Source organism: Gracilinanus agilis, chromosome 3 (assembly GCF_016433145.1).
Source record: "Gracilinanus agilis isolate LMUSP501 chromosome 3, AgileGrace, whole genome shotgun sequence".
Lineage (NCBI taxonomy): Eukaryota > Metazoa > Chordata > Mammalia > Didelphimorphia > Didelphidae > Gracilinanus > Gracilinanus agilis.
In genome coordinates this window covers 682982750-683004787 of record NC_058132.1, presented here as the reverse complement: position 1 = coordinate 683004787, position 22038 = coordinate 682982750, and the positions used below count along the sequence as shown (strand labels likewise).

The 22038-nt window shown below is 41.8% G+C and overlaps 1 protein-coding gene across 1 annotated transcript in view; it reads left to right on the top strand.

Annotated features, from left to right (window-relative positions):
* LOC123242074 (guanine nucleotide exchange factor DBS-like) overlaps nucleotides 1-22038 on the top strand; it is a 192825-nt gene that overhangs the window by 163558 nt on the left and 7229 nt on the right. Inside the window, exon 13 of the mRNA XM_044669566.1 lies at nucleotides 9067-9179. Within this exon, the coding sequence (XP_044525501.1) occupies nucleotides 9067-9179 (113 nt within the window). The remainder of the gene's footprint in view (nucleotides 1-9066; nucleotides 9180-22038) is intronic.

Here is a 22038-nt window from a genome sequence, read left to right as displayed (position 1 = left end):
CCATCATGTCATACTGCAGTGACACAGCCAAATGCCAAGGAGGAGGAATGTTGGCATCCTTAAGACTTGTCTTAAGACTTCCTGTGATGAAATAATGAGAGAGGAGTTGGGGTCTCTAAATCTACCTTCTCAGTAACTGTTTACCAATCAGAGATGTCTGAGGATATCCAGGGGAGGGACTGAGTGATGAAGTTACAAGGAGTCTATGTTGCATGCCCAGGAATTTCTTGGGCTCTCTTGCTCTCTCTTCTGGCCTCAGAGGCTCTTTTACTGAGCTCTCTTTTGCCCTGCTCACTCTTATTGGTGCCCGTTCAGATTCTGGAGGGAGTCTACTGGCCATTTTAGATTTTCTTGAATGGTCTTAACATCTCAGATTAACTTAAAATTAATTTAAAATTAAGAAATACTGCTCTGTGAGAATTTCAATCATGACAACCTTCAGTAAGTTTTGTCTATTATCTACTTCAAATTGAATGTACTGGTGCCATCTTAAGCTCAACATATCCAAAACTGAAACCATTTTTGCCCAAAAAGATCCCTTCTTCCACACCTTTCAGTTTTTATCAAAAGCTTTGCCAGCCTTCTGGTCTCTGAGGGTTGTAATCTTGGAATTGTCCCTGACTTCTCAGTCTCCCTCTCTCCACATATTCATGTCAAATCTTCATATCTCTCACATTTGACCCTTTCTCTCCATTTATTCATCCACTTACAACTAGTTCAGATCCTCATCACCCTTCTCCCAAATTAGTTTTCTTTTTTTTTTTAGTTTTCTTTTTTAGAAAAAAATTTTCTCTATGGTTACATGATTCATGTTCTTACTCTCCCCACTCCCCCTACATCCCCTGCAGCCAACACGCACTTCCACTGGTTTTAACATGTGTCATCGATCAAGACTTATTTCCATATTATTGATAGTTGCACTGGGGTGGTTGTTTAGAGTCTACATCCCAAATCATGTCTGCATCAACCCATGTGTTCAAGCATTTGTTTTTCTTCTGTGTTTCTACTCCCACGGTTCTTCCTCTGAATGTGGGTAGCGTTCTTTTCCATAAATCCCTCAGAATTGTCCTTGGTCATTGCATTGCTGCTAGTACAGAAGTCCATTACATTATATTTTACCACAGTGTATCAGTCTCTGTGTACAGTGTTCTTCTGGCTCTGCTCCTTTCACTCTGCATCAATTCCTGGAGGTCTTTCCAGTTCACATGGAATTCCTCCAGTTTATTATTCCTTTAAGTACAATAATATTCCATCACCAACAGATACGACAATTTGTTCAGCCATTCCCCAATTGAAGGGCATACCCTTGTTTTCCAGTTTTTTGCCACCACAAAGAGTGTGGCTATAAATATTCTTATACAAGTCTTTTTCCCTATGATCTCTTTGGGGTACAAACCCACCACTGGCATGGCTGGATCAAAGGGCAGGCAGTCTTTTAGCATTCTTTGGGCATAGTTGCAAATTGCCATCCAGAATGGTTGGATCAATTCACAACTCCACCAGCAATGCATTAATGTCTCAATTTTGCCACATCCCCTCCAACATTCATTACTCTCTCCTGCTGTCATTTTAGCCAATCTGCTAGGTATGAGGTGATACCTGTTAAAAAGATGAATGTATATTATCTTGGAGAAATGAATGGTATATATGGATCTCAGAAATAATATGGATGGAGGAGGGATTGTATGCTCAGACCTAAGCTGGCTATAGTTGGTGAGGAAGAGAGCACATTCTCCTCTCACAGTTGTTGTTGGTATAATCCAGTGATTCCCAAAGTGGGCACCATCACCCCCTGGTGGATGATGCAGCAATCCAGGGAGGCGGTGATGGCCACAGGTGCATTTATCTTTCCTATTAATTGCTATTAAAATTTTTAAAAATTAATTTCCAAGGGGCTAAGTAATATTTTTTCTGGAAAGGGGGCGGTAGGCCAAAAAAGTTTGGGAACCACTGGTATAATCTATGCTTCTCCTCCTGACAAACTTGGTTGGCTAAGCTCGTCAATTATCCCCTTCTAACAGTTTGCCCAGGCAGGGAACCCCTGAGAGGTTGTGTGGATGGTTAACCTCTCTAGGTCCCAACCTGAGGTTGGATTAGTTGTTGGTAAGGGTTATTGAGTAACTATTTGATAATGTTATAATCTGACTGCGTATTGATCTCCCCTTCCCGAGGGCTTTGGTATAATCACCATTCAGGAAAGGTACTTGATGGTAAACACTGCATTGAATCTATTGTTGGGGTTAGGAAACAAGGGAATAAGATTGAGGATTTAGGAACCCTATTGCTAATTAATTGGCTATTAATCTAAGTTGTTGATCAAGGTCTGGAGATGACTAGGCTTGGTAGAAACTGAAGGTTCTTGACCCTCTCACTAACTGACCTGACTTGGCCACAGCCAAGCCAGAGATTAGGGAAGGCTTCTTGATGATGTTAATTGATGAATCAGTTAACTCTCTCAGCTCTAATAACAATGATGTTGATTGTTCTCTAGGGTGTTGTATTTTGTCAATGGCTTTTTCAGCATCTATTGAGATAATCATGTGATTTTTGTTTCTTAGCTTGTTGATATGGTCAATTATGTGGATGGTTTTCCTAATGTTGAACCATCCTTGCATTCCTGGTATAAATCCCACCTGATCATGATGGATAACCCTCATGATCACTTGATGGAGTCTTTTTGCTAGTATTCTATTTAAGATTTTTGCATCTATGTTCATTTGGGAAATTGGTCTGTAGTTTTCTTTCTCTGTTTTTGTTCTGCCTGGCTTTGGAATCAGTACCATATTAGTGCCATAAAAGGAATTTGGTAGAACTCCTTCTTTGCTTATTATGGCAAATAATTTGTATAGTATTGGGATTAGTTGTTCTTTGAATGTTTGATAAAATTCACTTGTGAAATCCATCAGGCCCTGGCAATTTTTTCTTAGGTAGTTCTTTGATGGCTTGTTCAATTTCTTTTTCTGATATTTGATTATTTAAGTATTCTATTTCTTCTGCAGTTAATCTAGGCAATTTATATTTTTGTAAATATTCATCCATATCACCTAGATTACTATATTTATTGCCATATAATTGGGCAAAATAGTTTTTAGTGATTGCCTTAATTTCCTCTTCATTAGAGGTAAGGTCTCCCTTTTCATCTTTGATACTGTTAATTTGATTTTCTTCTTTCCTTTTTTTTTAGATTTACCAGTACTTTGTCTAGTTTATCTGTTTTTTTCAAAGTACCAGCTTCTAGTCTTATTTATTAATTTAATAGTTCTTTTACTTTTGATTTTATTAATTTCTCCTTTGATTTTTAGTATTTCTAATTTAGTTTTCATCTGGGAATTTTTAATTCGTTTGCTTTCTAGTTTTTTAAGTTATATGCCCAATTCATTGACCTCTGCTCTCCCTATTAATATATGCACTCAATGATATGTTTCCTCCTCAGCACTGCTTTGGCTACATCCCATAGGTTTTGGTAAGAAGTTTCATCATTGTCATTATCTTCAATGAAATTGTTAATTGTTTCTACAATTTGTTCTTTAACTTATTTTGGAGAATCATATTATTTAATTTCCAAATAGTTTTTGTTTTGCCTCTCCATGTATCCTTGCTAATAACTATTTTATTGCATTATGATTTGATAAGGTTGCATTTGTTATTTCTGCTTTTTTGCATTTATTTGCCATGTTTCTATGCCCTAGTACATGGTCAGTCTTTGTGAACATTCCATGAACTGCTGAAAAGAAGGTGTATTCCTTTTTGTCCCTATTTATTTTTCTCCATATATCTATTAACTCTAATTTTTCTAGGATGTTATTTACCTCTCATCTCTTTTTATTTTTTTTTATTTGATTTATCTAGATCTGATAGGGGAAGGTTTAGGTCTCCTACTAGTATAGTTTTGCTATCTATTTCCTCCTTGAGCTCTGCCAGTTTCTCCTTTATAAATTTAGATGCTATACCATTTGGTGCATACATGTTGAATACTGCTATTTCTTCATTGTTTATGCTGCCTTTTATCAGGATGTAATTACCTTCCCTATCTCTTTTAACCAGATCTATTTTTACTTTGGCTTTGTCAGAAATCATGATTGCAACTCTTGCCTTCTTTTTCTCAGTTGAAGCCCAATAGATTTTTCTCCAGCCTTTTTTTTTTACTCTATGTATGTCTGCCTGTCTGTGTGCTTCTTGTAGACAACATATAGTAGGATTTTGGTTTCTAATCCACTCTGCTGTTTGCTTCCATTTTATGGGCAATCTCATCCCAATCATATTCAGAGTTACAATTATCAACTGTGTATTCCCAGACATTTTGATTCCCTCTCCTTGTCCTGCCCTTTCTTCTTTCACTATTTCCTTCTATACCAGTGTTTTGTTTTTAATCAGTTCCTCTAATCCCCTCCCTTATTGTACTTCCCTTTCTCCCCCCCCCTCTTCTTATTCCCCTCTTATTGTTCTTTAGGGTCTTTTAAAGTTACCCCTCCCCCACCCTCTCCCTACCTAGTGTTACTTCCCTCCCCACTAGTCCATTTGTTACCCTTCTACTTCTCTCTAGGGTGCAAATCAATTATCTGCCCCAATGGATCTGATTGTTCTTCCCTCGTTAAGTTAATTTCAATGCGCTTAAGAATTAAGTATTTCCTCTCTCCAACCTCTTTACCCATCCAGTGTATTGGTCTTCTCCCCTGTTCGCCCCACACGCTTCTTTATGGAATATAAATTTACTCCATTTTGTCTGTTTTCCCATTTCTCTTAATATTATCTCCTTTTTTCCCCTCTAGTTTTATATATATATATATTGACATTTCATCCTATACAGTTTGTCACTGTTCCCTCTAAGTAAACTTCTTCTAGCTACCCTGTTGATAATAATAATTTTTAATAGTTAACAATAACTTTGTTTCTTCTAGGGATACAAATCAATTGAACTTATTGGGTCCCTTAAAGAAAAGGTTTTTTGTTTTGTTTTGTTTTGTTTTGGGTTTTTTCCCCCTGCTCTCTTAATTATTTTATGGTGATTCTCTTGAGTTCTGTATTTGGGCAGCAAACTCTCTGTTTAAGTCTGGTTTTTTCTTTATGAATGCTTGGAAGTTTTCAATTGTATTAAATGACCATACTTTCTCCTGCAAGAATATAGTCAGTTTTGCTGGATAATTGATTCTTGGTTGTAGACCCAGTTCTCTTGCTTTCTGGAATATTATATTCCATGCCTTCCAGTGCTTCAATGTAGATGTAGCCAGATCCTGTGTTATCCTAACTGTGGTTCCCTGGTATCTGAATGCTTCTTCTTAGCAGCTTGTAATATTTTTTCCTTGGTCTGGTAGTTTTTGAATTTGGCTATAATATTCCTAAAAGTTGTCAGTTGTGGATTAAATGTAAGAGATGATCTGTGGATTCTTTCAATTTCCACTTTTTCTTCTTGTTCAAGAATGTCAGGGTAGTTTTCTTTGATAATTTCCTATAGGATGATGTCCAGGCTTTTGCTTTTGCCATGATGTTCCAGTAGACCAATAATTCTTAAATTGTCTCTTCAAGATCTGTTTTCTAGATCTGTGGTTGTATCAATGAGGTGTTTCATATTCTCCTCAAATTTTTCATTTTTTTGATTTTGTTTTATATATTCTTGCTGCCTTGTGAAGTCATTTGATTCTCGTTGTTGAATTCTATTTTTTAAAGACTGAATTTCATCCCTGGCTTTTTGGCCATCCTTCTCCTTCTGGTCTGATTTTCTTTGCTTTGTTTTCAAGCTGGTCAATTTTGGATTTTAAGACCTTATTTTCTTGTTTTAGTTCATGTATTTCCTTTTTCCAATTCACTGGAACTTCCTGATCTTCTTCTATTTCATTTGCTCTTTGTTTGCTTCCTGGAAAGAAGCTATCAATTATAATTTCTTTTCTCTTTTTCTGTTGTTTACTCATATTTTTTCCTTCTCTGTTCTGCTAGTTGATTAGGTTAATGGATTTAATGAGCTTTGATGAAAGATCTTCCCCCAGCTAGCAATGGAGGTTTGTAGTGACTTTCTCTGCAGTCTATGGGGAAGGGGTGTTGGAGTTTCCCCTGCCCTCTGAAGACTTCTTGTCTGTCCAATTGATGGGATTAAGCCTGGACTGGGTTAATCTGTAGCACTTAATGTGACCTGAGGTTAAAACCTCAAGAGAAAAAGGTGTGTGTGTGTGTGTTGGGGGGGGAGGTAAGATGGAGTGTTTTCACTGAGCTGTCCAGCAATAGGGTCCCCCTGCTCTGTCCTATTGTTAGTTTGGTTTTCTTTCTCTCTAAGCACTTTGTTTTTTATCTTTGTATGGTAAAGCACATAGGTCTGAAGTTTTGCTCCATCTAAGCCACCATCTTCTGAGTGTTTTTGCTGTATTTCTCTGCCTTTCTCCTCTAGCCACCTCCCTGGCATCTGTGTTCAACTCCTTGAGTCTAGGGCCAGCAAGGCCCTTTCTCCAGGCTGGTGTGTTTGCCCACCCAGAGATTTCAGGGGCCACTGGAGACTCCATACAGCCTGTGGGAGAGGGGTCCTGGAATTCCCCTTCTACACCCTAAGACCCAACAGTTCAAGAATTCAAGCCTTTTTCTTGGCATATTTCTTGAGCTGTCCAGCAGTAGGATTTCCCTGCTCTGTCCTCTTGTTAAATTTGGTTTTCTTTCTTCTTGAAGTGCTTTGTTTTTTATCTCAATGTGGAAAGGGTACAGAGGTCTGAAGATTTGCTCCATCTAAGCTGCCATCTTCTAAATCACTCTCTCCCAGATTATTGAAGTAGCCTTTTAATTCTGATCCCTTCAATCAGTCCTTCACAAATGAGTGCCCAAAGGCTCTGAGTTTTCTTAAACTCAGATATGACTATGTAATCATAATCAGAATATCTAACATTTATATAGTGTGCTGAGAGCTCTTCATATATCATACTGCCCCTCTATGGATGAGGATGTGATCAGCATCTTACTTCTTTGTCCCTGATCATGAGAATCTGGGTTGTCCACACCAGGGCTGAAAAGAAATAGATGTGACTTTGACCTGAGTGGATTTAGAGACATACCCTATTTAGATTATTTCTGGGTGCTCCTGGATGCCTTCTTTGGGATAATCCAAATCCTGCTAATGCCCAAACATTTTGTGATCAGGATGCTAATTTAAGTGATAGATAGCCTTTGGCCCAAGACCTTTGGTGGAGTCAAGGAATCTCTAAGATTAACCCAGAGGATCAATGCTAGGAGAGAGAAGGGGAGAGTAAGAGCAGTGTAGCTGCTTCTGGGGGATCTGAGCCAATTCTAGAGCTCTTATGACCTCTCTGGAAGGCAGATCACTTTGTAGGATGCAACAAGTTTCCAGATACTCTGAGCTAATTCTAAAAACTTTAAGACAAGCCTAGGCCTCCCTTGCCCATTCTAGGTGGGACTGGGACCTCTTGGCCTCAAAGTTACCTCATCCAGTTTGAAATCTTGTCCAAGAAACATCCATTTTGTATTCACTTCTTAAATACCTAGAAAAAATGCTGCTTTGAATATCTTGATTTATATGGGAATTAGGTGGCACAGTGAAAAGAATGCTGGAATCAAGAAGACACAGGTCCAAATCTAGCTCCAGACACATACTAGTTCTGTGTGACTCTGGGCAAGTCACTTAACTCCCTTTTGCCTCAGTTTCCTCACCTGTAAAATGGATATAATAACAGCTCTTACCTCCCCAGGTTGTTGTGAGGATCAAATGAGGTAATAATTGTAAAGGACTTATCACAGTCCCTAGCACATAGTAGGTGCTATATAAATATTAGTTATTATGATGATGGGCCTTTCGTTTGGTCTTTGGCCACCTTGAGGTATGTGCCCAGCAAGAGAGCATTGCTCGATGTTCTATCAAAGGGAATGGACTGTTCCTTTCCTGGCACACTTCTAAATGGTTTTCTAAAAGAGTTGGACCAACACATAGCTCCCTGATCAGTGTATACATCTTGCTCTTCCAGCACTGACTGAAAACCTTTTGTCATCTTTTTTTTTTAACTTTTACCTTCTGTCTTGGAGTCAATACTGTGTAGGGTAGGCAATGGGGATCAAGTGACTTTCCTAGGGTCACACAGCTGGGAAGTGTCTGAGGCCAGATTTGAACCTAGGACCTCCTGTCTCTAGGCCTGGCTCTCAATCCACTGAGCTACCCAGTTGCCCCCTTGTCATCTTCATAATCATATTTCAGTGCATTCAGATATTGCAACATGTTTGGCCATTCCTTAATCAATAGGCATTTACTTTACTTCCAGTTTTTTGCTAGCATGTGTGATGAGAGAATCTCCAGATCCATAGTCAACTTGATGAAATTACAGGGTATCAGATGCCCCAGTTTGTGAGGTTCTCAGCACATACCACCCCTAAAGCCTTTTTAACTAGTCTCATTAGTAGGAGGTAACAGACAGAGATAATGAGACACACCGGTGTGCCTCTTTCAAACTTAGGGCAGTTATATTGGTCATTTGTAAGAATGGAGGGCAAAAAACCTTTTGTGGTTTTCAGTGACTCCCTCTCCCCCTAGCCAGTTATCCCTTGGGTAATTTTTCTAACATAATTTTATCACGTGGGTTGAACTACAATGGTATATACACATTGTCATCTCTCTCAGGCAAAGAATTATTTAATTTCTTTTTGGTCTCCATTTGCCCAATGTCTGATCCATCCCAAGTAGGCAACAGGTCCTTGCTGAATTGAACTGAGATGGTGTGTGAGACCATGAAAAATATGCTAAAACAGGAGTTAGAATGTGGACTTTAATTCTGAGCTATTACTTCCTAGCTTTGTAACCCTGGGCAAGTCACTTAATCATTCTGTGCCTCAGGTTCCTTATTTGTAAAATGAGAGAGTTGGACTTAGATGGCCTCTCTGTTCCCTTGCAGTTCCAAATCTATAATTCTGTACCTTGGCGTCCTCTTAGATCCCGTCTGTGCTCCAGAGATCCTATGAATTGGACTGATAACCCAGCTTTTCACATGGAGACTATCTTTTGTGAATACTACCCGAATGGCCCAAAGATACAGACACACGGGCCATTCCTACTTTCTCCTGTTGACATCTATGTTTCTTTCTCTGAAGGTATAGCAGAAAATCAGCAAGTATCTATGAAAACAAGCCTGAATCATCGGGACTAGAAAATTCTACCAGCAAGAACCCAAACCCTAGTCCCAACAGCAACAGACAAAAGCGAGGTAAGGCATCCATAGGGGAGAGACACAGCTGAAAAGGGTACCACTGATGAACAGCTTCAGGCAGGGACTCCTGACCCTGAGTTCTAGGACCCCCATTAACTTGGGGTAGGGAAAAAGAGGGAAAAGTCATCAAACGGCAATGACTGCTGCCATTATGGGTCAAAATGGATTTCCATCTGCTGGTTGGGGTTGAGATCAAATTTCTCCTGTTGAAAAGAAATGGCCTTCCATTGCCTAGCCCTTACAATCTTCTGTTTTAGAACATACATACATACACAGAACATACATGCATAGTATTTATTCTAAGGTGGAGGGTAAAAAAAAAAAAAAGAAGAAATGGCCTTTTCTCAAGAGAAGGTAGAAAAAGTACAGTCCAGGCAGGGTTGTGCCAGAGATAACCTATCAATGATTAAATTTAATCAAGAAACACTACAAATCAGAGCATGATCTATTGTTTCATTGATTACATGACTTAAGAAAGTGGTAGAGAAATGATTAATAATGAAGGTTAAACTCAAAAGCATGTTGCCAGCTTTTTTTTCATAGAAAGCCAATAATAATGGTTTAATAAATTTTTTAAATAAAAGTTTAATACTTTTACCAATATGTCTGAGGCCTTTGGGGTGGAAAGCCGCCTTCTAGTCCCACTTGTACCCAAGATTTGTTGGGTTTCCTCTCCCAAGCTGGAGGGTCTCGGGTGGTTCAGTGGAAAAAGAAGGCTGAATTGGGCATCAGGCCCCTAGGATGGAATCCTGGCACTGCTAATGTGTATTCCCTTTGTGACGTTGGGTGAGTTCCTTTGTTCTGCAGGCCTTAGTTCCCTCAGCTATAAAACAAAGTGGTCTGGAGGGCCAGAGTTAGAGCTGAAAGAGGACTCACACTGGCCAGTTTGGGTGACCTCTTTCTTTTACTAAGGAGAAAGCCGAAGCCCAGAGAAGCCAAGGAGCTTGCCCAAGGCCACCCAGGAGAGGCAGAAGGAGGATCTTGGGCCAGGCTCTCTAATGCCAGATCTGGCCTTTCCACCATGCCAGTCAGGCTAGATCACCCATGGGAGCCTTTGCACCTTGGAGGGGATGCTTCCATGGCACAGTTCTGTCACTACTTAGCCATGGGACTTGGTGCAACAGTATAATCATTTGGAGTCAAAGGACATAAGTTTGACTCTTGGTTCTGCTATTGCCTGCCTGTATAATCTTAGCTCATAATAATTACAATTGTCATTATTAAGGATAAATGAATAGCATTTATATAAGTTTATAAAACACGCTTTACATGTTAGCTCATTCAATGGTCACCTATACCCTGTGCCTCTGTTTCCCCATCTGTAAAATGAGAGGTTGGGTTCTGAGGTTCCTCCCACATCTAGAACTTCAGATCTGTCTGATCCTTTGATTGTTTAGGCCTCTGTCTCCCACCTGGAGCTTATGGAAAATACAACATTCACAAAATGCAGAAAATAGAAATGAGAAATCAGAGGTAATCTAGTCCCGTTTTCTAATTTAGCAATGAAGAAGACTGAGGCTGGCCACATGAAGCCACTTGTCCAAGGTAACCCAGATAATAAACCACAGAGACAAGGTTTGCTGAGCCTCCAAACACAGGGCCCTTTTCACTGAACCCCTAAAGATGGGAGGGCCTCCCAAGTCACTTTGATCATGTGTGTAGGGCGTGAGTGGGTATTCAATATGGCGCCCTCATCCTGCTTCCCTCATGACTTCTGCTGTATCAGTAGGGACTCAACCCATCTGACCTGTCGGTAGCCCAGGCTAAGTGCTGCCCCCTTTTTCTCACTAGAGTGCCCTTGTTGCCATAGTTATAGCATCACCACCTGTCCACCTGATGATGTCTCCCCTCCCAGCCCTTCCCACCTTCCATAACCACCTTCAAGCCAAGCGCCCATCTCCCCCCATTGGGATAGAACTTATTGCAGAATTTTTCTTCTTTAAGGTGAAATTAAGATGATACAGGATCATAAATCCAGACTAAGAAGGGTCAGCCTCCTCGTTTTACAAATGAGGAAACTGAGGCATAGGAAGTTGGGTTTACAGAGAATCACAGATCTTGAGCTGGAAGCAACCTCAGAGGTCATTCAATAAAACCGCCTAATTTTACAGATGGGGAAACTGAGACTCAGAGACGTTAAGTGATTTGCTCAATCTTCAAGAAAATTTTCAGACTAAATTGTTTACATCCAAACTACAATATTTGGTCTCAGTTTTTTTTTTCAATGAAAAAATTAAGGCCAAATTAAGATTAAAAATCATGGAGAGCTGACAGGATCCTGAGAATTGGAATTTAGCTTAAGGAGGTGAGGCTGAGATGGTCAGTTCAAGGCAGCCTGTGGTCAAGAACAGAACTTTGGCATCCCAGAAAAGAGATGAGAACATCCAGGATGGTGAAAGGTCTTGAGATCTGGCCACATGTGAAGTAGTGACCTGGTTCCAACCTACCTTTCTAGCATTATCGTACAATATTCTTCCTTCACACACTCTTGCTGACTCCCTTGTTCTTCCTCTCACACAACACTCTCGTTTCTCACCTGTGGGCCTTTGCACCGGCTGTGCCATGACTGGAGTACATTCTTCCTCTTAAAAATCTGTCATTCCCTTCTGAGCTTAATTCAAGCATCTCCTTCTCCAAGAAGCCCTCCCCGATCCCTCCCAGTCTTCCCCCCAACTCCAGTCACTCTTGATTTCCTTTATATGAATTTATAAACATGCCTGTTGTCTCCCCCTTAGAATGTAAGCTCTTTATGAGCAGAAAGGGTTTAATTCATTGTACTCAGAGCCCAATAAATGTCCGTTCATTGATTGATACTAGAGACACATTCCCAGTTGGTTCTGTATAGGAGGATTGGAGGAGACGGGTAAGTAAAACCGTGTTTTAAATGAGTAGGAAGTTATTGTGTGGTAAAGTTGTCACAGAGCAGACTCTCACTGTCCTCCCTGCACTATTTATTTTTGTTAAGCAAATCTACATTTCACAGATTGGGCCTGTTTCAAGCAGGGGAATACTTGTACCTGTGAAATTTTTCTCCCTTTAATTTACAGTCCTGAGACTATTACACTGACCTCCCCCAAGTCTCTTTAGTTCCTTATCTGGAAAATGAGGGAGTTGGACCAGCTGGCTTCTGAGAGCCCTTTCAGCTCTAAGTCTCTGCTCCCAGGCTTCTCTAGGGCTGGAAGGGAACTTAGAGGTCCTCTAATCCATCTCCCTTCTGTTTCAGGAGAAGGAAGAAACTGAGGCCAGAGTGGCCGAATATGCTAACCGTTTCAAATAGTCTAGAGCAGAGGTTCTTACCCTGAGATGTTTGAACTTGGTTTATTTTTTTAAAATATATTTTGATACCCACTTTCAGCAGTATAACTTATTTCTTGTAGTTGTATGTATTTTGTTTTATGTAGTTTAAAACATTATTCCAAGAAGAGAAACCCACGGGCTTTGTTGCTTCCAGCAGTTTGCCTAAAGTGGTCCATGATCCAAACGAGTTTAGCAGCCCTTGGCCTGGAGGATCCACGTCTAGATACAGAACTCCTACTAGAATGGACCCAAGACCTCTTCAAGGGTTTACATGATGTCTTCCTCACTTCTACTACCACCTCCCCAAACTCCTGTCTTTTTTCCTTTTCCTTCCTTTGGGATGCAACCCTTCCTCCCTGCAGTCATCCTTGGGAGACCATGGAAACCTCCCAGCTCAGAATGTGAATCTGATTTTACAAAGATTTACACCATTGCTAACAATGCCATCGAAAATGGGCTTTCTCCAGGGGTAAGGTCAAGAAGACAGGTGGGAGTGGAATGTATCATGGGCCAACTTCAGGAAGGAGTGATGGTTGAGGGCAGTTAGAATCCATACTCAAGTGGAGGCTAGGAGTTAGGGGTGGGGAGGCTGTAATGCCAGGAAATGAGGGAGCCGTGGATTCTAGATATGTTGGTACCCAGGATGAGATGCTCAACTCTGCAGCCTTCAGGGATGGCTCAGGTTTTGTTGGGTTTTATGCCCTGCTTTTGGCACAAAATCTGCCAATTTAGCTCCCTTGGGAAACCAGTTTGGCGGTTTTCTTTGAGGCCAGTTGGTATAATTTCAATGCCCTCCATGACTTGGTGGGTGGTTTTCAAGAGCTGCTGAGGCCAAAAAACTTCATTACTTTATCACCAACTTTGTGATGAAGTTCTCTGAGGTTAGCAAGGTTGGTCTTTGGATAGCAGGACTCCCAGGACCATATATGCTAAACTTAGAGTCAGCCGAATCATTCATATCTTGTCTCAGTCACCAGCTCTGTGACCTGGGCGAATGATTTACCTTGTGTGTGCCTGGCTTGCCTTATCTAGGATCATAATAATATCACTTATCTTACAGTGCAGTTGTAAGGAGATAATATTGTGCAAAGCATTATATCACTCCTACCTATTATTATTCTAGAACTAAAGTCCAGAAACAGTCTTGGATAAAGTGTCAAGTTAATAAATATTTATTAAGTACCTACTTAGGAAATTGGTCTCAAAAGAATGGTTTAAGCTAATATCTTATCTTTTATTTTTAAAGAAAAAAGATTCATTTGCTAACTAAAGGATCACATGTAGATAAATCACTGGAAGAGACTTGCTCGATGGCTCCAGTCTTCTTCTTTTGTTGGTCAATCGTTTTCAGTCATGTCCAACTCTTGGTGACCCCATTTGGGGTTTTATTGGCAAAAATACTAGAGTAGTGGATCGTTTCCTTCTCTGCCTCATAGGCAAGGAAATGGAAGCAAAAAGGGTTAAATGACTTGCCCAGGGCCACATAAGTTGTTGAAATAGGTAAATGGGAATAACAAGTGAACACAAGGGTGTAAAACATAAACTCACAAGTGATAGGACACACAAGATAACCTACACGAGGAATGTGGGAAATGGATAATGGACAAAGTACACACTCAGGTTGGCAGTAGCACTTGACAGTTTATTGGTCACCAGCCTAGCCGGGGAAACTCCAGTTTTGGAAGGTCTCTAACAGTCGGCTCTGTGTTGGAGTACAAGAAGACATGGGAAGTAAATAAAAATAGTTTTAATGATGAGTTTTAGGGTTGGTGATTTAGAGAAAGGTCACACTAAAACTAGCTATGGACAGACTCCAGGGACCGGAAAGGTGGGACAAACTCTACTCTGGTCCAGCTTGGCAGGTTAGAAGGGGACATGGATGTCTCACAACTGGGTCCTCCTCAGCTCCAGCGGTGATCTGAGGTTTTCTAGGAACACGGGCTCCACAGCAAGTAAAATCCACAAAGAGATGAAGGCAGGGAGCTGAACCAGTCTGGATGTCCACCATCCAGAGCTAAGTTCACTGCTCAAGCCTGAACTTCCCCAGGATAGATGTTTCTTGTAGGAGACAAATCCACTATCCTGGGCTCTTCTCTGGAGAGTTAAAGCCAGCATCTCCCTGCCTCAGCCATACCAGAGTCACTCAGGAAAAAGACTTCCTTCCTTCTCACTATTCCATGATTGGAACCCTCCAGCGCTTGCCTCACAGGCCTGGCTGCTACTTTATACTAAACGTCTAAAATCCCAATTTTCCTTATAACAGTGTCTAAGCTCAGATTTGAACTCAGAAAGAATAAGTCTTCCGGATTCCCAGCCCAATGCTCACTCTATCCACTGCACAACCTGCCTATCTCCTCCTTTACTTGCTGCTAAACCCTGAGCACCTTGTTGGGGCCTCCTTTTGAAAAGTAGGAATGGTGGAACCCTTTGGCTTTTTAGGGGGTTGGGGGCGAGCAGATCAGAGAATGAGTCAGACTCTTCTAATACTTCCCCTAGTCCATAGTTAGATGAGGCTCATTAGGCATTTCATGTATGTCATTAATAAACTGAGCAGTTAGGTGGTATGGTAGACAGAGTGCCAGACCTAGAAGCAGGAAGTCCTGAGTTCAAATCCAGCCTCAGACATTTACTAACAGGGTGACCTAGGGCAAGTCACTTAACTCTTTTCTGCCTCCATTTTTCTCATTTGTAAAATGAGTTGGAGAAGGAAATGGTCAACCACTCTGGTGTCATTGCCAAGAAAAGCCCAACTGGGGTCATGAAGAGCTGGACGTGACTGAACAAAAAAGGGATAATATTAGGATCAACCTATTATTAAAGTTGTTATAGAGACCAAATGAGATACTATTCCTATCAAGTGCTTTGAAACTCTAAAAGAGTAATATATCAATTAATCCTTTTAACTTGGATAAATGGTACTTTCAGATCCTCAAAGAGTGAGGAAAGAGGGTTTCAACAAAAAAAAAAACTATTTTGTTGTTCCCTGCTCCCCTCTTTCTCTCCTCCCTTCCCTCCCTGCTGGTTTCCTCTCTCCTCTTCTTTCTCCCCCACCCTTTCTTTTCTGAACAGTTACCTGGTAAGGACCTTCGTTCCCTTAACTCCTGCACGTTTCTGTGGATTGATGCTGCTGTAGTTTTTATTTACCTTGAAATGGAAATGGTTTGTGCACATATGCAGGCTGCCATATTGGTTTTCACAGCTCTGCTGCTGAAGTCCCTCCTGTCCCCCAAGCTTCCTGATTTGCACCTTCCTGCCTTATCTCTTTCCCCTCTCTGCCTCTCTCTCCTAGCTGATGCTTCTGCCAACCTTCCCCTTGAGCGTTCAGCTCTTGCTAGAAAGCGATTCACATTGCAAGGGCTTTCCAATCGCCGAGCTCCACCCAAAGGTAAAAGAACAGCTCACAGCATCTCATCGGCTGCCACCTTGTCTCCCACTGCTCTGACTCCATTCTGTCTGCACCATCCTCATGTCTTTGCTCCATATTCCTTCCTGTCTCCTACCCCTTGAAAAGTGCTTGATTTGGCCAGTTCCCCTCCATCATTTGAGAGCCCCAAGATCTTGACAGGTTATAGTGTTGAGCTTACTCAATCTGAAGATGATAAAATTTTGTGGGAAGGAGAGCCATCCCACTGTGTCACAGAATCATGGTGATAGAAAATTGGGCTGAATCAAATAAGAAGGAATCCAGTGGAGATCAATGTAAAGGTTTGCACTTGGGTATGAAACATCAATTGCATAAGTAAAAGATGGCAGAGATCTGGAGACCTAGCTGGTGTTCAGGAAAAAAAAATATGCCAGAAGGCATTAATTAATATGGATGCTTGCTCAATATAAGTGAGCAGGGCACTGTGGCCTCCAAAGAGTTAATGCAATATTGAGGTGCATTAAGAAGGGCATAGCTTCTAGGGCAAGGACAGTCCCTTGTCAGACCTCATCTGGAGCTTTGTGAACAGTCAAGACCAGTGGTGTGAAAACCAAGTAGAAATGGAGCTCTGCAGTTTGTATATTAACTTAGAAGATCACAAATTCACATTATCTATGTTGTATTGTATTTTTATTTATTTTGTTGAGCACTTCCCAATTACGTTTTAATCTGGTTCAGAGAGTATTGGTATGAATTTGACATCTCTCATCTAGATCCCTACTGCTTCAGAAAGTCATTAATAATTTGAAGAGTGTCTAGAGGAGAGAAACCAACATGATGGAATCCAAGACTCAAAAGTTTCAGTTGAAGAAACTTGGGTGTTTAGCCTGAAGAAGAGAAATCTCAGATGAGACATGATAGTTATCTTCAGGTATTTAAAGGACTCTCACACTTAGTAGGAACTAGATTTGCTCTGTTTGGACCCAGAATCAAAGAGTAGACGTTGAAAAGTTTTAAGTTTATTTAAGTTCACAGTCTGGAAAAACTTACTATCAGTTGGAGCTGTCCAAAGGAAGAATGGGCTACCTAAAATCGTGGTAGGTGCCCTTCCTGAGAGCACTCCAAGAAGATACTGGATGGCCATAATGGGTGTTCCTTTGGTGTATGTGTTGGACAAGATGACTCTTGAGGTCCCTCCAAGTTCCAGGTCTATGATTATATGTATGACCTTGGAAAGTTACTCAATGTTCCCAAGACTCAGAATCTTATTCTATAAAATGAGGGTTTGGACTTGATGACCTATGAAGTCTGCTCCACCTCTAAATCTGTGATCCAATGATTCTCTGAGTCTTGTCCAGATGAAAATGTTCTGAGTTTTAGAGCCATAGATTTAGAGCTAGGCAGGGTCTTCAGTGGAGGTCTTTAAGCAAAAGTTATATGAATTCCTCTCAAACCTATGAAAGAGAACATTTTTGTTCACTCATGGCTGCTAAGGTGTCTTCCAACTCTGAAAATCAGTATTTGTGTAAACCCTAAAGCACTATGTAAATGGAGTTATTATTACTGTTGTTCTCCATGGACGAATGACTGAGAACAAATGACCAAGTAGGATATCCTCAGCACTAGGGATACAAATACAAAGCCCTGCTGAGGTTGTTTTTAGATCTTGTGGGAGGCAGGTGGTACAATAGGAAGAATACTAAATTTGAAGATATCCCATCTCTCACCCTTATGCCTTGGGCAAATCCTTCACCTCTCTAGGCCTTGGTCTCTTCATCTGTAAAATGATGGAGGTTTGATTAGATGACTGCAAGGGTCCCCTCCTGTTCTACCTCTAGAACCCTACAATCTTGGAGGACTGGGCCAGGTCGTGCCCTTAAGGAGCTTACATTCTAATGGGGGAAAGCTGGGTAAAGAGATGGCCAAAAGCAGCCTGAAGAACTGGCCCCCCAGCAAACCAAGGCAAAAAGCTCACCTATCACAGGTGGTGAACCCAGGGGTGGAGCACACTGTTCTGGTGGGAGTGGATAGAAATTGGGTCTAGGCATGGAGGTGAGACGACTAGGATGATGAGGGCCTAATTGATGTGGTAGCAATGGGAGGGATAAGGAATAGAGGAAAATGAAAAAAGTTCTTGAGAAATAACTGGACGGATGATTGCACGCTACAAAAATAATGGTCAGGAGGACGAACATGCTTAGAAGGTAAAAGGGAAAAACCACTGGCGTAGAGCAAGGGAGGACCTCAGAAGCTCTGGTCCAACCTTCCATTTTATAGGTGAGGAAAGGAAGGTCCAGGGAGGAATGGACAAACCAAGAATCCTGATGGGGACTTAGAAGGAAAAACTAGTCACTGTCGGTGCTCGGTGTTAATCCCTTCTCAAGCGACCTTGATTTTGAGTTTTGCTCTTCTGACTAGAGACAAGAGGCTGATTTTGCAAGACATTTACAGGAGTAGTTGGTAGTTTCCCTTCTATTTACAGGTAGTGGGATGCACATAGGAACAGGGGTCAAAAGACCTGGGTTCTAATCCTCTCTGTGACCTTAGGAAATTCACTTCCCATCTCAATCAATCTATAAACATTCCTTAAGCACCCGCTATGTGCCAGACTCCTCTTCCTGAATTCAAATCTGCCCTCAGACCCTTAATAGCTGTGTGACCCTGGGCAAGTCACTTCATCCTTCATTTCCTGTTGGCCTTCATTTCCTCATCTGTACAAACGAGCCAGAGAAGGAAATGGCAAACCATTCTAGTGTCTTTGCCAAGAAAACCCCAAATGAGGTCAGGAAGAGTCAGACATGACTGAAATGCGGGAATAACAACAACCCCTGTGCCAGGCACTCTGCTCAGCTCTTCTGGCTCTTCATGAGTGAATAAGGGCTTTGATCTAGCTCTGAATCCTCCTTTCTCCCTGAGGCCTCTCCAGTCTGGGGGGGGCAGCAGCATCCTGGAGGGGCCCGAAGTGGGCCTTTGCACAGAGAGCTCTCCTCTCTGAAGCTCGTGGAAGCAGAAAGTCAGCCTCCAATTTCAGGGCAAAAAGAAGCCCCCGAAGGAAGTTCAGATCCATGTAATAAGAGGATGCTGCGGGTGGGGACAGTTTGGAGACACGGCAGCCTTCGTGGGGAGAATGTTCTCAAACAGCATCCCCCACTCGTGACCTTCCTGCAAATCCCACACACACACCTCGGCCTCCTCTTCTAATTTTATATTTGGGGGTAGCACTCGATGGCCCTGAAGGCCCCTTTTTGCTCTAAAACTCTGACCCAGCCGAGACCACTGGCTCTGTGACCCTGGGAACGCCAAATAACCTCTGCTTGCCTCAGTTCCCTTCTCTGAAAATGGGAATAATAACAGCCCCAATGAAAGTGATCTCAAGAGACTGATTTTGGGATAAGAATATGTTTATGGATTATGCTGGTTTATTGGTTAAGCCAGTAACATAACCAATAGAAACAGAGGGCTCCCCGAGCTGGGTGAGACAGCTCAGATTTTTAGGAGTCCCCCCCTTGGTCATCCCGACATCTTTCATGGGTGAGAGCTAACGAAGAGGTGCTCCTTCAGCCTCTCTCCCGCTCCCCATCCCTTCAGGCCCACGGATGACGGAGGCTGCAAAAGGACTGCAATCCCCCCTTCGTCTCTTCATCAAATTCTGTTTAAGAAAAAAAAAAAGGGGGGGACGACATTCCTTGGGATTCCCAGGAACAAAGAAAATGGGAAAAGCAGCAGAGCAGATGGTATCTGTGACCCGGAGCCCAGACACAGGAACACACAGAAAATCTCCCTAAATGTCCAGGAATGAATACAGTATGTGAAAAATAAATGTTCACTTGTGGCCGTTAAGATCAAGTGAAATAGTAATTATCAAATGCCACGAGCATAAACGCTGGCTGTCGCTCTTCTCCTGGCCTCGGTGACCTCATCTATAAGTTGGGAGAGTTAAACCAGCTGGAGGATTCTTAAGCTGAGGTCCACGAGGGTCCCTGGCTAGATTTCAGAGGGTCCATGAACTCGCCTTGGAAGTAAACTTACATTTGTATTTTACTATAAAATTGCTTTCCTTTGTAGTCCTACAGATTTTATTTTATGCATTTAAATCACTAACCTCAGCAGCCTTGAGCTGCATTCAGTTGGTAAAGGGGTCCAGAAGCCTCAAAAATTAAGAATCTCTGTTGTTGAGTCACGTCTGACTCTTTGGGATCCCATTTGAGGTTTTCTTGGAAGAGATCCTGGAGTCATTGGCCATTTCCTTCTCCAACTCATTTTATAGAGGAGGAAACTGAGGCAGACAGGGTAAGTGACTTGCCCAGGGTCACCAAGATAGTTTGCCATTTCCTTCTCTAGCTCATTTCACAGATGAGAAAACTGAGGCCCACAGAGGCCGTGCCGGGCCCCCTGGATATACAGCTAGAAGATCCACTTTCCCATCGCAGCTCTGCCTGTTTGTCTGCGTGATGGCAGCAGAGCCCATGGAGGAATCCCGAGCTTCCTTCTCAGCTCTGCATCCCTGATCCTCCGAGGCAGCTAAGTGGGTAGAGCAGCAGCCCGGAGTCAGGGAGACCCGAGTCCAGATTTGGCCTCAGACACTTCCTGCCTGTGTGACCCTGGATAAGCCGCTTAACTTCTGTTTGCCTCAGTTTCTTCATCTGTAAAATAGGGAAAATGACAACAGCTCCCTCCCAGGGTTGTTGTGAGTCTCAAATGAGCTATATTTATAATGGACTTAGCATAATACCTGGCACATAGTAGGAGCCCAAGAATGCTTGTTTCCTCCCATCAACAATAAAGTGGCAGAAATACAGACGCCATCTTCTGAGACCTAAAGCAATGTTCTGTTCTTTTGCTGATCCTGTTCCTTCCTTCCTCCTTTTCTCCTTTCTCTTTCTTTCTTTCTCCTTTTCTTTCTCCTTTTCTTTCTTCCTTTCTTTCCTTTCTTTCTTCCTTTCTTTCCTTTCTTTCTTTCTTTTTCTCTTTCTTCCTTTCTTCCTTCTTTCTTTCTCTCTCTCCCTTTTTTCTTTATTTCTCTTTCTTCTTTCTTTTCTTCTTTCTCCCTTTCTTCTTTCTTTCTTTCTTTCTTTCTTTCTTTCTTTCTTTCTTTCTTTCTTTCTTTCTCTAAAACATTGCTATGATCGCTTCTCAGCCTTTTGACTAAGATCAAGTGTAAAACATTGCTATGAAAACAGGGCAAGTCTATGCCAAGAAAACCAAGTACCCAGGTGATCTCAGAGTTTCCCAATCCCTAGCCAGCCTGCCCACTTTGAAGGGCTGAGGCACACCCCATTACCACTTAATACTTTTTTTTTAACTTCAAGAACAGCTACCAAATTTTTCCTGTTCCCTGTCTACAAGCAGAGACCTTGGGAAATTCTTTCTGTTTTCTTTTTGAGCCTATTCAAAATGTAAGCCCCAAATCTTAAATTTAGGTTGAATCTGACATTGTAGTAGAGCAGTGTACCAGGTAAAGAGAGGATGTCGCAGAGGATGTTCAAAGTTTCCCAAATTTGAACAAGCTTGGGCAGTAGAACCTAGTTTCCTCCCTCCTCCTCCCAGCCCCAACATTGGACTTCTTTGCATGACATCTTTCAGAATGAGAGATTAGCATCACCATGACGCATGCTGAATTTTTTTGGTTTCAATTTTTAATTTTACATTGCTTTCATTTCTGAAATAAATCATCTCCACCCCCATCCTGTATAAAGAAACCTGCCATGCTGGGTATTTTTATTGCACAGTTCTCTCTCCTGTCCCCCAACTTACACGTCCCTCCCCAAAACAGAAACATTCTTGAGAATGCTTCCTTTCGAGACAAGCCTTCCAAACTGCTGCAAAGAAGAAAGGTTGATGGGAGGAGGTTTGGTTGTTTGAACTTCTGGGGGCCCTTGTTGTGGGTCTGAGGCCTGCTGAAACACCTGCCCAGGCCCCTCTGCCTGGTACATGTCAGCTTGCAGGTGGTGTGTAACGGGCATGTGTGTGTATCATACATATATACATCTATACACACATATACTGTATAGTATAATGTATAATATATAAATATGTAAATAGACAGATAGATAGATAGATAGAAAAAGAAAGGAAGGAAGGAAGGAAGGAAGGAAGGAAAGAAGGAAGGAAGGAAGGAAGGAAGGAAGGAAGGAAGGAAGGAAGGAAGGAAGGAAGGAAGGAAGGAAGGAAGGAAGCAAGGAAGGAAGGGAGGGA